The sequence below is a fragment of the Larimichthys crocea genome, chromosome XIX (assembly GCF_000972845.2).
Source record: "Larimichthys crocea isolate SSNF chromosome XIX, L_crocea_2.0, whole genome shotgun sequence".
Lineage (NCBI taxonomy): Eukaryota > Metazoa > Chordata > Actinopteri > Sciaenidae > Larimichthys > Larimichthys crocea.
In genome coordinates this window covers 316,710-331,229 of record NC_040029.1, presented here as the reverse complement: position 1 = coordinate 331,229, position 14,520 = coordinate 316,710, and the positions used below count along the sequence as shown (strand labels likewise).

General features: G+C 44.4%; 1 protein-coding gene across 4 annotated transcripts in view; it reads left to right on the top strand.

Annotated features, from left to right (window-relative positions):
• ncam2 (neural cell adhesion molecule 2) overlaps positions 1–14,520 on the top strand; it is a 277,334-nt gene that overhangs the window by 223,505 nt on the left and 39,309 nt on the right. For all 4 annotated transcript variants that reach the window (XM_027291621.1, XM_027291620.1, XM_027291622.1 and 1 more), the window contains exons 8-11: positions 2,672–2,817; positions 9,224–9,374; positions 12,917–13,104; positions 14,021–14,117. In XM_027291621.1, the coding sequence (XP_027147422.1) occupies positions 2,672–2,817; positions 9,224–9,374; positions 12,917–13,104; positions 14,021–14,117 (582 nt within the window). The remainder of the gene's footprint in view (positions 1–2,671; positions 2,818–9,223; positions 9,375–12,916; positions 13,105–14,020; positions 14,118–14,520) is intronic.

The following is a 14,520-nucleotide window of genomic DNA, read 5'->3' as shown; positions in this document are numbered from 1 at the left end:
TCTAAAACTTTGTGGGAGTCAGAGAGAATCTGCGCTGGCATTTGCTTTGTGGATTTGTGCAGCCGAAACAACAAATGCGCACATTATCGTTATCAGATACAGTCGGTGCTATATTTTGTTTTTCTGATACCTGTCGGTGTGTGTGTGTGTGTGTGGGATAAGAGCTTTATGTAATGTCAAAAATGCTGTTTGGCTGCAGATGAAAGCAGCAACCGGGGAATTAAAGATCTATAACAGCTAAAGAAACGCTCAGGTAAACACTAGAGAAGCCAACAACGGGCCAAAAACTGCTCACTTATGTTATTTTTCACAAAATTAAGCCTGTTTTATAGGACTGACTCTCTGAATACAACATTTACACCTATAATTATTGTAATCAAGTGTAATTATAGTTATTAACTAAAACAAAAAGAGAATATTGTGATTGTTTTTAATTATTCTGGGTTGAAAAGTAACTTCTGCAAAGTGTGAAATGCTCCTGGAAGGTCAAATTAATTCTGGATTTTTATCTTTCAGGCTCACAAATGATTCTCAGTTCTTCCTCATTTGGAGTTGAAATGTTTTAGATAATGCGTTATTAATAATGTTCCCGGCAGAGCGGGTTTTTGCACGGCGCTTGATAAATGAGACATATTCCATTTAATATTTGCATGATGAAGGGCATCTGGGGCAGAAAACGGCTGCAGATAAGGCGATGATGAAGAACTGGTCCAGGCCGGTGTGTGTGTTGTGTTTAATTCCTGTGAGGTTTTCTAGACGTGGACATCTGCCTCTCTCTGCACCGATCGTCTTCACCGCTCGCTTCCTTTCCTCTCGTCGAGGCGGCGCCACCTTCGAGAAAGTCACACTCGCTGATTTGTTTTCGAAACAAGTGAAATTATCCGTCATTACAGGCAAATCTGTGTGACTTGTTTTGGAGAAAACCAGATTTCAAGACTTAATTGTTGACTAAATAACATTTAATGTTGCTGAAATTTTCGCCGACTTGTGTTTGTTTGAAAGGGATGAGTCACATTTATTCAAATTCGGTGCCTGTTCGCATAATTCCTGTTGCGTATGGTAATAAGATCTTAGAATGCAGACGTCTCACTAAAACGTGTTTTTTCGTGCAGGTTATTAATCTAACTGTTCATTCATTCTGATTCATCATAGCCTGTTTTAAAAAGCTCTGTGCCAAAGTGCCAAAAAAACTGCAGTTCCTCAAACGTCCACTTGTGGCTGGCTCCAGAAGTGAGTCAGTCTCCATAAGTCCCCATGTTCAAATGTCCAAAATGTTTTTGGTGGCTTCACTTCACATCCACGGAGGTTGCTGCTTCTCGTTTTTGATGTTTCTTTGGCGCTTAAAGGAGATAAAACAGTATAGACACATCAAGCAGCGTTAACGACTGGACAATAAAGTGTTTTTTTATAAATATAAGTTTAAAATATGAAACAGAAGAAGCAAAAAAGCTGAGAAGCTGGAACCACAGGATGTTAGCCCTTCATTTTCTGTTGGATTAATCGATAAGAATTTGATTTAATCATCAAAATATGGAAAGAAAAAGCAAAAAGTCTGAATTTCTGAAGCTAAAAATGAGAGAAAAGTTGTAAATATTTAGCATGTCTGCTCTGAAACAATCGATTATCAAAATAAAAACCAATAAAAATGTATTTCTGCTGTGAAGTTTTTAAACATGGGGACTTATGGAGACTGACTCACTTCTGGAGCCAGCCTCAAGTGGATGTTTGAGGAACTGCAGTTTCTACTTCTGCACTTTGCCCATTTTAGATGACAGACGTCCACAGTCTATTACTAATATTGATATTTGAGAGTTGAATAAATGATTTATTGGCCAATATTTTTAATAAAGAACCTCTATATTTTGCTTGTTGCAGCTCTGCACTGTATTTCCTTGCAGGTATAGTAATGCATGTGTGTGCACCTGTTTGTATACGACCCCCGAGATCCTCCACCTGCAGGTGAAGCCGAACACTCCCCCAGATCACCCCTGCGGGTGCTGTTAGAAGCCTCCAGTACAGTATTCACTTCTCCTTTCCTTCTGGATTTTATGCCACGCTATGCAAGCACCCTGTTAAGAAGTTAAGTTCAGTGTGGAAAAAAAGCAGCAATCCATGATTCATGTGACATGCTCTCTGCCCTTGACGTGCATCGTGTTTCAGGGCTCGCTTATCAGGAGGAGGAAGCGAGCGGAGGGGGCAGCAGCCCTCGACGGCACGCTTTGCAGCACTTATCACGGCGCCGGAGTAAAAAAAAAAAAATCTATATTTATTTAAGACGAAGAAAAAGAAAAAGTGGAACGCAGACAGACGGAGACGTGATGCGTTTTGTTCTCTTAAACTTCTGCAAAGTCAGTTTTTGTGTTGTGTCATCTAGGCCAAAGGGATCCGCACAAAATAGGCCGGAGGGCACGCTTTCCCCGCTACGCCCAAAGCTGTAGTGTACGACCGCGGTGTATGAATGATGTTGGCCTAGACTGTCAGGACCAAAGTCATGCATCAGCTCTGCATTTAAACCCCGTGGTCCAGCCTTCATCTCGCCTCCCTTATGAGTTAGATCTTTGACAGTTTACTTCCTCCCTCACACCTTCCTAACCCTCCCTTGACTTTCAATCTATTCTTCTTTTTCTCACATCTCGTTTTTTTTTTCTTCTTTGTCCTCTGCGGCCTCCAGTCCAGCCTCACATCACCCAGCTGAAAAACGTGACAGCCGTGGAGGGCAGCGCCGCCATGATCTCCTGCGTGGCTGACGGCGAGCCTCTGCCTGACATTTCCTGGAGGAGAGCCAGCGACGGGCAGACCTTCGTGGACGGAGACAAGGTAGAGACCGCCAGAAAGTCCATCTGGTTGTGTGTGTGTGTGTGGCACCGGCTAGAAAACAGATTTGAGGTGTAAACCAATCTTTACCATAGCACCATTAAAGGTTCCTTCAAAATAAAAGCACAGCTGTTTGCAAGTGGAAGCACAAATTCAGATTACAATTTTTCATACGCTCGCTCGTCCGCCTGTGGAAGAAGTTTGCCTTCAGGGCTTTCTGGCAGAAAAGCTTTCTGTCTCTTTTTTTTATTTTATTTTTTTATTAAACAGTCCTGCCAGAAATCCCTGAGGGCAAAATTCACCCATGTGCTTTCTGTCCAGTGAAAACAATGTATTGCAAAAACACCTGAAGGGTTAAGTGTTCCCGGACGAGTTCTGTGACCGCATAAACAAATAAAAGCATCTTCACATGTGATTATTTACTTAAAACTGCAGAAAGTAAAAGATCTGAATATTTCTCCCACCACATATCTCGTGGCTACGTGTGTGGGTTGCAAATCCAACTCAAACTAGTGCACGAATAGAAAAAACTGTTGATAAAAATGCAGAATGAATTGATTAAATCTGCTCCGTTGGCCATCATCTCCCTGATTCGAAGTGTTGATTCTGGTCTTCACATGTTGGGAGCTTATGTGGTTCAACCAGAAGGAATTTAACGAGCAACGCTGCGTAGAAATCGATATTTTTCTGATTTACTTTCTCCAGTTTATTACTTGTATTCAGAAACTAGCGAGTCAACAACCAATCAGCTCCGCGTCCCGTCTCTCAAAGTCCGGCTAACAAACGGAGCTAACAGCAGCTACAGTCGGCAGTAGTTTACTTCACTGTAAATCACAGAGAGTTGACATCAGAGGGAAAACCATGAAAATACGACCCAGGTTCACCAAAATTACTGAAATCGTTGTTGGCACCGTAAAAAACGTTACGTACAAAGTTACAGCGAGCGGTTGCTGCAACTGTTTCCGATGTAAAACAGAGACGATGGCGAGTCGCCTCTTCACAAACATGTCCATGAAGAGAAACTCGTGTCATATTTGACTTCTTCTAGCAGCAAGTGTCCTAAAAAATGACTTGAACGGGGCGGTCGGTAGCGTAGTGGGTTGAGCGGCCGCCCCGTGTGTGGAGGCTGTAGTCCTCGCTGCAGCTGGCGCCGGTTTGAATCCCGCATCGGGCGGCCATTCACTGCATGTCACTCCTCCTCTCTCTGCTTCCTGTCTATCTTCAGCTGTACTATCATTAAAGGCCAAAAAAATAATCTTTAAAAAAAAATGACTTGAGCTTCAGATCGTTTCGCTGGAGTTGCAGCTTCAAAACGACTGAAATCGATGTTGGACATACGTGAGATGTTCCTCTTCTACTGAAATCGATGTTGGACATACGTGAGATGTTCCTCTTCTATTTTTGTTCTTTATTCATGTGGAGAAAACTCTGTGCTTTAGTCTGGTCGAAATAGCTCATAAAAATAAAAGCAGTCGTAATTATTCCCATCTGCCATACATGAAATGCAATTAGACTCATTTATTACCAGCAGAGCTGCTCTCAGCCTGTCTGAAGGCAGATGCTGGTGATATTTACATTGAAGACTTCATGATTGATCCTTCCTCGTGTTGTACACATCGACCCCAGAGCTGTGCGTTGGCTTTCTATAACTGACGTGTGAAGCCTCAGAGACTCCTTTAATATCAAAGCTGCCCTCAAACAAAAACATGCACACTCACCTTGGCCCATGTTCTTCACAGGCAGCGTTTAAAATCGCTCAACTTTTGCTGAGACTATTATCTCGAGGGAAATCAGCGGCGCGCATTCATTTTGATTAGCTCTCAGCACAAAGAAGCAGCAAGAACCTTGAAGTTTTCAGGGCAAACACTTTGCTCGACACTTTTATGTAATCCAACTTTAAGGAATTGAAAAAGATACACGAAGCTTTCAATTGTGTGTTTTTCTCTCTGCATCCATTATTCACCCGCGTAGCAAACAGCCTCACAAATCAGAAATCGAATGAGGCGCGGCCGCGTTTTCTCCGAGAAGTAATTATTCTCTGAACGAGCTGCCATCAGTGTCAAAAATCATACGCGCTTTTCCATCACGCTTCCCCGTGGCGAAGCTTTCACAGAAGCAGTTAAAAACAAACAAACAAACAAAAAAAAAACAAAGATGGCAGCTGTACTTTTGCATGAAGGGGGGGAAAAAAAAGGTCAGCGTGGAGATAAATGAATGTGTGCATTGGCTCGAATCTCTCGGGTTGATAAATCATGGCCGAAAATGAGAGTAAGTGCTTCTCTTCGCACGGAAAATGCAATTATGGAAATGTGAAGTGCAAACCAACACACCTAAACATACGCAAAGACAAACATGGCTCGTGCGGGCGCGAGGCATGATGGATGGCGGCAGTCATTTGGGTTTAAGGCTGGATGTTCCTCTCTCAATTTGCTTCCCAATCTGCATATCCAGTCCACTCACTCACACACACACCTCTTCTTGTTGGCTTCAAGGGGCTTAGTTTTTACTCGCCGCATAACGTTGCTCCCATTTTTCTCCAACCTTTTGTCGACTAACACTTTGCCCCCATCGCTAAGAGAACATAATGGGAAGCAGTTCTTGGAATTTAAATAATGGAGCGAGGTAGGATTGTTTCACTTCCTGCTGCATTGTTTGAAGCGAGGTTGGCAAAGTGTCGCCTCCGTACCATTCACGCAAACCTCAATTGAAAGTCTGTGCTTCTGCTTCGACGCTTGCGTAGACTTTTGAAGAGCGCTGTAACCTTCTCATTGTCGAGGAGTCAAGCTCGTGGTTGTGTTTGTGTTGATTGGAGCGCTTATCAAAAGGCGTTTTGCAGATTGAACCTTGAAAAACACAACACGCAGTCACACCATTGAAACTGTTTTTTTCATTATCTTCCATTCAATATGTGGCCACAAAAGCGGCAGCCTCTGCATTTCTTTGAATCTGAAAACTGTTATAAAATGTCATTTTGTTGTTGGTGGTACTGGAATCATTTAAAGTCTTCAAAACACATTAGATATGTTGCAAAATAGCTGCTGCAAACACGTAAAAAAAGACTTTGAATGATATGTCACTGAAACGTGGAGTGCAGGATTTTGTGGGCGGTCCTTAAAGGGTGGCTCGATGACACGCTGAGGCCACCCTGATTTCGACACCTAGTTTCATAAACTTGTCGATACTTTTAATCATTCAAATTTGGCTGGGTGGTTAACAACGCTTTCTTCTTTTAGAACATTTATTTATTCTTATTTTACATGAACTTTAACGTGTTGCAAATATGAAAAGCTCGTCACACTGTAGCAATAAGCAGCACTTGCCCAGAATTAGACTACAGTGTATTTTCCAGCCTCGCTGACATTTACAGCTGACATTTTTAATAACTGAATTCGAGCATTTAGACTAAAGTAAAGCTTTAATCTCATTTGAGAGACATCACACCACGCGTTCTCTTCTCTTCTGAGGCCTCGTGGATCAGATAGTGGTAGCATTTCATATATTTCCCCCCTCCCTGCTCCCCTTTCATCCCTCAGCTTCACCCTTTCTTTGCCTTTGCGTTCGTTAGTTACCGCTCACGTGTTTACAGTACAGCGGCGAGCGAGCGAGCGTGCGGTTTGCAGCAGAGTGTGCACGTGTCCGCGGTGGCGTGCGCGTGACTCGCTTGTGTTGTGTTCACGTCTGGCCGCTTGCCTTGTCGTTCGACTGAGCTGCATATCAAACAGGCTGCGCTTTAGGGGCTGAGTTGGTCTCTAGACAGACCCTGTCAGTTGGCAGGAGGCGGTGGAGGAGGTGGTGGTGGTGGTGGGTTAGCGAGTAATTTCCTGACTCAGAAGCTCCCTCCTGGAAGATTTCCTCCCTCTCTCTCCTCCTCCTCCCGTTCCTCAGCATTCCTATTCAACGCACACTCCCTGCAATCCCGTTGACCTCAGCTGGCGAGGCGAACAAGCAAAGCGACCAGAACCGAGCCTCTAAAAGCCGCTTCACCTCATTGGACGACAGTATGGCGGCGATAAGAGCAAAGATAAGCATTTCTAAACAGGATAATGCTGAAGCGGCGTACGGGTGACAACATAAAGGGAGCGTGATTCAGAAGAGGAGGCCTCGCGGCCGAGGCTTATGGAGCTTAGGCACATAATGAGTATTAGCAGAGGAGGGTTGGAGGGTGACAGCAGAGCATTAGAAGGGGCTGGATGTGCATTGATTTAGTGGGGGGGATCTGTGGAAGAGGTGTGCAGGGACCTATATCACAGACTTATAAATATGTAAATGTACAGTACATAAGTAGACGGGGATGTCAACAGTGCAGACGCAAAGCTGTGGAGGTCAAAAAGTTGACGACCTTAAAGAAATAACACCTGTTTTAATGAGTTTCTGTTGCGATATATATATAATGTCATTTAACTCGACGGTGGTGCAAAAAGTGCAGCCGGTCGATGATACTTGACGTGAATGACAGGAAAGCAATCACCTCATCTGACAGAGCTACAAAAGAAAGGAAGAAAAAAAAGCGTCCTCCTCCTCACGGCACTTCAAAATGAACAACAAGAAGTTGCACTTTTACGAAGGGATTATGTGCCAGACTGTTTCTTGGCACCGACCTCCCTGAGGACTCTCAGCCGGGTTGCCTGGAAACCTCGCCGTGACAGCAAGAATAAACAAAGGAGATATAACAAGGTAATCAGCGAGCTTTAGAGGCGTGGGTAGGAGGATTTTGTCACCTATAGCGGCTTCCTTCTGTTTGCTGCCTTGATGCTAAGCTAAACAGCACGCTGGCTCCAACAACGTCCGACTCTGGGAAAGACAACACTGTGTAACTTCCTGTAAATACATCAGATGTATGAGCCGAAAACTCCTTTATGACAGTTTTTCGAGACTAAAAGAACTAAAAGACGAAGACACCGATTGACTGTGAAGTCGTTTCTGGGAACTGCGGCACAGAATCAACCCAAAAATCACCAAAAAGCTGCAAAAACACGACAATAAGATGCTGATTGCAACTCCCAAAGCACTGGTGGCGTATCCGTTGGGTAAAAAAAGGCGCGAGTGAGTTTTTTAGTTGGAATTATTTGATTAGGAACAAGCTCTTGAGCTAAAAAACTTCTATTGTTGATGAATCTTTTGACTTAATTAGGAGACGTCGATGCAAGTTTATCAAAAAGTCATGATCGGTGTTCATAGCACATGTCCATGTCAGCACTCCTTGTTTTCCTGCAAGCGTCTCCGATTATTCAAGCCGGCCCCATTTCAGCGATACCCAGAGATGATAATGCAATCATGATACGTTGCTGTCTTTATTTGATAGCCATGTTGGGTTTTTTTTTTTTTTTTTTTTGTTCACTAAGGCTTTGAAAGCCCTGGATAGATTGCCACCGTAATGTATGCCATGTGCTGTTTGATGGGTACTTATATTGAAAGTACCCCGCAGCACTCAAAGACTCTATGAATAATAAGAAGAAACTTCATTACACATTCAACATGAGCAATGATGCAAACACTGTCTGATTTACCGGCTAAAAACAAAAAGTATTTCTGCGGTTTCTGGTTTAGCATTTCCTGTTTTTTATTATTATTATTTCCGTCCTTTGTCTCTTTTCCGCCAACATTCGGGTTCACTCTCTGAACTAAACAGTTTTAAAACGTGAGTCTATCTGACCTTCAAATCTTCTTCCAAACTACCTCTGGAAAGTAGTTTTCTTCGGGGTGACGAGGGTTATCTCGGAGGTAACAGTCTGAGCGACGCGTCTGGGATGCTCCTAAGGTGTTTTTTCTCATTACGAGTGAATGTCGATCACTGGAATGATAGCCTCGTCTGCTGTAATTGACCCGTTGCTTCAAATTGATACCATCTGTCTTCATACAGACGTAATGACCTTGTAATAAATCGACAGTTTATTGCATTAACCCTGACTCTGTGTGACAAGTGATGGTTTCCCTGCAAGGTGGGTCAAAATGGATCAAGGGGCTGTCATTGGACGAAGTTGGAACTTTCCGTGCTTGGCGACAGGACCGGCAACGCCTTTTTGGATTGCTGTTTTACTGTTCACGTCTTAATTGACCAATTATTTCTCCGAGTATAGCCTTCCCCTGAAATACAACATCACAAATAAATTGCCAACCATGTTATACATGAGAGCTATAATCAATCCCCCTCATGTTCCAGCACCACAGTCCCGGTAAGCCGCTCTGAAATGATGTGTTTTGGGTTGTTTTCCATCAGAATTTGACACAGCAAACCACTTCTTACGGGCAAGAACTGTAGAAATATAGTGATGCAAATGTCATCCAAGACTCAACACAAATTAACTTCAGAGCTACAATACCTAACCGAGTTTGAAGAGGTATGTATCTTCAGGGTGCGTCTATAGTAGTGGTGCAAGGCTTGACAATATCTCTGTGTTTGTGTCTTCAGAGTCAGGACGGGCGTTTTGAAGTCCGCGGCCGCCACGGCAAGTCCGTGTTGACCATCAGCGGCGTGAGGCTCACCGACTTGGGTCGATTCGACTGCGAGGCGCAGAGCAGGATCGGGGGTCATCAGAAGAGCATGTTCCTGGACATCGAGTGTGAGTATTGTTTGTCCGCTGATTAGCCGGCAGAGCTCCGGCACGGTCACGCAGCTGTCTGCAGTTATTCCTTAATTAGATTGCACGCCGCGTCCCGAGCAGAGGTCCAATCTGGCAGCTTAAGTGAAAACACCTGTACCTTTTATTAACATTTTGTACGTTTAACGAACGCGAGTGGAGAATCGGGACGAGGCACTGAGTCCACGAGTATTTATGCTCAAAGTTGAACAAAGATTCAGGTTATTAAAGGTCCGGTGTGTAAGATTTGGCAAATAATATCTTCATTAGTATGTTTAACCGATTTAAAATTAAAGACTTAGAGCGTGCGAGGCTGGTGTGGCGTCTGAATGTTCAGCGTCCTCCAGACTTGAACTAGTGAACTCAGGTGTTACCAGTGATGCTAATTGAGGTCCCGGTTCTGCTGCACTAAATGGACCTGAGCCTTAATTAGCGTCATTGGTAACAGCTGAGTCGACCCGACTATTTCACGTCAAAATGGCTGCTGTGACAAACTGTCTGTTGGTGGCTCTTAATTGCACATAATGTCAACTGGTGACTTGTCCGGGGGTGTTCCCGCCTCTCGCTCAACGCCAGCTGGGATCGGCTCCAGCGCTCCGCCACCCCGATGAGGAAAATGTAATAGATGGAGACTGAAAGAGCAATTCACCACCTCAAAGCAAGACTGAGACATGATGTTTTAGAAAATAGTTTTAGTCTAGAGCAGTCCTTCTCAAATAGTGGGGTCAGGGAACATGCTTTTTTTTTGCCATACTAGAATAAAGCATGATTGCACATCCACTACATTAGTTGGCAGTGGCGCTCTCATTGTCAGAGTGTGCGCAGGGACTATTAAGTCTATGGTGTAGGGCAGTGAGATGATTAATTACTATTAAAACTGGCCCGCAGATTGGCGCGTACGGAGTAGTGATGGGTCGGTCACGAACGAAGCGGCTCCTAGAGCTGGTTCTTTGAGTTGAATTGCGGGAGCCGGCTAGTGAGCCGAGCCAAAAGAGCCGGTTCTCTAAAAAGAGCCGAAATGCCCCGTGCCGAGTGCACGATCCCCGTCTTCTCTTCACTTCAAATTTTCAAGGGCTGACCGGTCCGCGGCGCAAATAAGATTGGGAACCACCGGTGTAGGGTTTTTTTTTTGTTGTTGCACCGAGCAGGCAATATGAAGTGCAGTAAACAAACCTGTTACGTCTGTCATGTTTGCAACAGCGCAACGTTTTACGACTTACAAGAGTACAGGTTTTTCTGGTTTACGTTACTTGCTTAACTGTGTTGAATAAATGGAGTAAGCTCCGACTGCGTTCCGTCTACACCAGTGGTTCTTAACCTTGTTGGACGTACCGAACCCCACCAGTTTCATATGCTCATTCACAGAACCCTTCTTTAGTAAAAAATAAAATATGATTTTTTAACTGGTGCACAAAATGAACCGTGCATTAACATCACCTTGTTCAAATAACAAAACCAACACAGTGCATGAACTCACAACAACTTACCTCAGTGTGACTTCTGCTGTTGCCTTTGAGAGACCAGTTCAAGATATGCATGGCTTCACCTTGGCAAGTGCCAGTCTCATGTCATTTTCACAGCAAAGTCTGTTCCTTTTCTTAGTTTTTATGTCCAGCATCCTCAAAAGCGATTGCTCACAAAGATATGTTGTAACAAATGGTATAAAAAATTCCAGGGCGGAGGCTCCACCGAACCCCTGAGACCGACTCACCGAACCCCTAGGGTTCGATCGAACCCACGTTAAGAACCACTGCTCTACAGTCTCCGTTATTCAACATAACAAAACCCTCAAGAGACAACATGAACATTTTTTTAACAGGGATGAAAACACGTTTATAGACAAATGATATTATTTATAGACGCGGCGAAGAGTGGGGAGGTGTAACAGAAAATAATTGAGAAGCACTGGTCTAGAGGATAATATTTCATGGTACCAACTTACTTAAGTCCTCTTGATGGAGCATGTTGCCTTTGGAGCCCCCTCGCTCACCTGATATCACCCTAACCCACCCACTCGTGCTCCCCTCTGCATTTCTATTTGTGTCATCAGGCCCCTAACGCACCACGTACGCACATTCGAGCAGTCGAATCAGCAACCTTGCAGGAAACATGTGAACCCCCGCGGGCTTGTTTTTTCCCCGAGTTCAAAAGTTGAACCGCGCTCGGTGATAATGACTCTCTTCACACTTTGGCTGTTTTTTCCTTCCGGATATCGTTATGTTGCACCACACACACACACACACACACACACATCGTCTTCAGAAGGGGTTAATTAGCGAGAGGATATCATGCGTCGCCTTTCCCCCCGCTGACACTTCCCGATGAGCGCGCCCATTGCTCAGTGCTGGTTTGGGTTTTTTGGGGGAGGGGTGGATGGGTGAGCCTAATGAGCTCTGAAGCAAGGATCTCCATTTTTTTGTCCCCCGGAATGATTAGCTTCATTATGAGAGCGAGGGAGGCTCGTTTTTACTCGGTCACAGCCTTTAAGCTCAGAGGAGCAGCAAAGACAGAGGGGCCGGCAAACAAATATATTCATAGAGACAGCGGAGGAGGGAGAGAAATGAATACTGCATCTCCATTGTCATGTGGAAACCAGTTTTCTCCTCCTGTGGCAGAGGTGACTTTTGGGTTCATGGATTTCCTTCAAAACCTGTTTTGCATAGTTCTCTGCACAAGTTGACATTTTTGTGGAAAAAAAGTTTTGATGGCATCCTCATGTCGGGGAAAAAAAAAAACCCATCACATGCATGCACCCACTCTCCAACTATGTAGCAAAGTTGCTGTCATTATACTGTAAACTTCTTTTTTTTTTTTGCTTGGCGGAGCCACAGCTGACAACTCTCAGACTCGACTCCCACTCTGCAGAGAGCGACACAGGCTGTGAGTCTGTGAGTGTGTGGCGAGGCCAGGCCAGCCGTTGCCACCGAACTAATGAACTCATTTACTAAGTCACTGCAGGCTGCAGGGGGATAACGCGTCCTCGGCTGTGACAGAGAGCCGGGCATCAATCTCTTTAATGGAATCCTGCAAGCGAGCATAAAACAACTATAATGCCTCTCCGACTGAGCCGGGCTGACTTGGCCGAAAGAAATCTGTACGACAGCTCGCCGCTGCGATCGTCCATTACTGCCCTTCCTATTTGCCGGGGCAAATGAGCTTCTGTTTGCATCCTTTATTTTCATTCTTGGGGAGATGATCGTAATGAAGATCCCCCCCTCACACACACACACACACACCCTCCGAGCATGAGCCGGCTTCAATTAGGTCTGAGTTAAGTTTTTCTTTTTAACATTGCAGACTTTGGAAAATACATTTTCTTCTCCCCTTTGAGGAATTTGTGGGTTAAGCCTCTGCGAGTCTTTGATCATCCGGCTCAGCTTCACCTTTGATTTGCGTGTTTAATTGGCTGCGAGAAATTCCAGAGCGAAGCAGCAATTACGCCGGTCCCGGTTAAGCAAAAGGTTGATTTATCATATGCAGCACATGAGTGGTGATATGTCTCTGTGTGCTTTTTTTTTGGACAGATATACCAAAGTTCCTGACCAACCACACCATCTTTTACTCGTGGGAGGGGAACCCGGTGAACATAAGCTGTGACGTGATGTCCAACCCGCCCGCCACCATGTTGTGGAGGAGAGAGCGCTTCACCATCTCTGCGGAGGGAACCGCCAACACGAGGGTGCACAGCGCGGAGGGCAAGTCTGTGCTGGAGGTGGGTACAAAATAGTGCTGGAATTTAAAATGTTTCTGGTTTTTTACAAACTAATCATCCAGGTAACAAATATTCAAGAGTTTAGTTGATCAAAATAAATGATGAATCCAAAATAATCCAATTATTTTTACTTGTTGCGCCTTTTAAACATTCATAAATTCTTCTTTTTGACCACTTGGGGCAGCGCAACCACCTGCAAACCCTGACATATTATCACTGTATGACGTTGAAGTATTAGCTAATAGTTTCCCTTTTACAAATTCAGCATATACGCAGAGTTATTTTGGCCATCGGATGATTATAACTCTCCTTTTAGCTCCGTTTTTGGTCTCCACCAACTCCTGAGCTAAAATCCTATCTCTTTATCCGCTAAATGCTCCACTGTGTACCACCAGCAAGTCACTAACTTTGTCCGTGTGTGTGAGTCCGGAAGCGTTCGACTTGTTTTTAAAGCGAAGTTTGTGAGAAACAGAAACAACGAGCTCAAAGACGCTAAAACGCATCTCAGGTGACGATTCTCAGTGGGTTCATTGTGATCTGACCCAATGTTGTTGTTTTTTTAAAGATTAGTTTTTTGGCCTTTTATGCCTTTATTGATAGTACAGCTGAAGATAGACAGGAAGCAGAGAGAGGGGGAGTGACACACAGTAAATTAGCCGTCCGATGTGGGATTCGAGCTACAGCGAGGACTATAGCCTCCACACACGGGGCGGCCGCTTAACCCACTACGCCACCGACCGCCCTGATTTGCCCCAATGTTAATATGAAAATAATAATTCAAGCTGCTTTAAAATGTGATTTTATAACTCCATTCACCTCCATTATCCACGGAAACAGGACTCATTTTGTTATTTACATGGTTAGCGATGGTTTCAGCGGAGATATGTGTAATATCATCTTTTTTTCCCACTTCGAGGTGACTCCAATGTCCGACAGGGACTTTGGCCGCTACAATTGCACAGCGAGGAACAACATCGGAGTTCGATACCAGGAGTTCATTCTGGCACAGGCAGGTGAGTGTGCGTCCGCTGTTGTTCGGGCCTCTCTTTACCTGAGCTAATGGGATTGGTGACTTAATTTCGAGTCCGGAATGTGTGGAGTCAGGGATCCCCGCACCTTTTGAATCACACTAACTCGCACTTTTCCACTGCTTTGTAACCCCTCTACCGCTCTACTAATGGTAATAGCCTTATTTGCAATTCTCAGGAAGATAAATTCCACTACAACTCCCAACCCCTATTCAGCCTAGGCTAATCTCAAATAGTGGTGGCTGATTTACCATACCCCTCGCTATTTACTGAAGTACCCCCTAATTTACGGTAGCGCAGGCTAATACACAATAGTGCAGTCCAATTATCTTTAGTGCAGATTGAATTGCTCCGGCTAAGGAGAAAAGCAGTGAGGAAAAAGCTGACC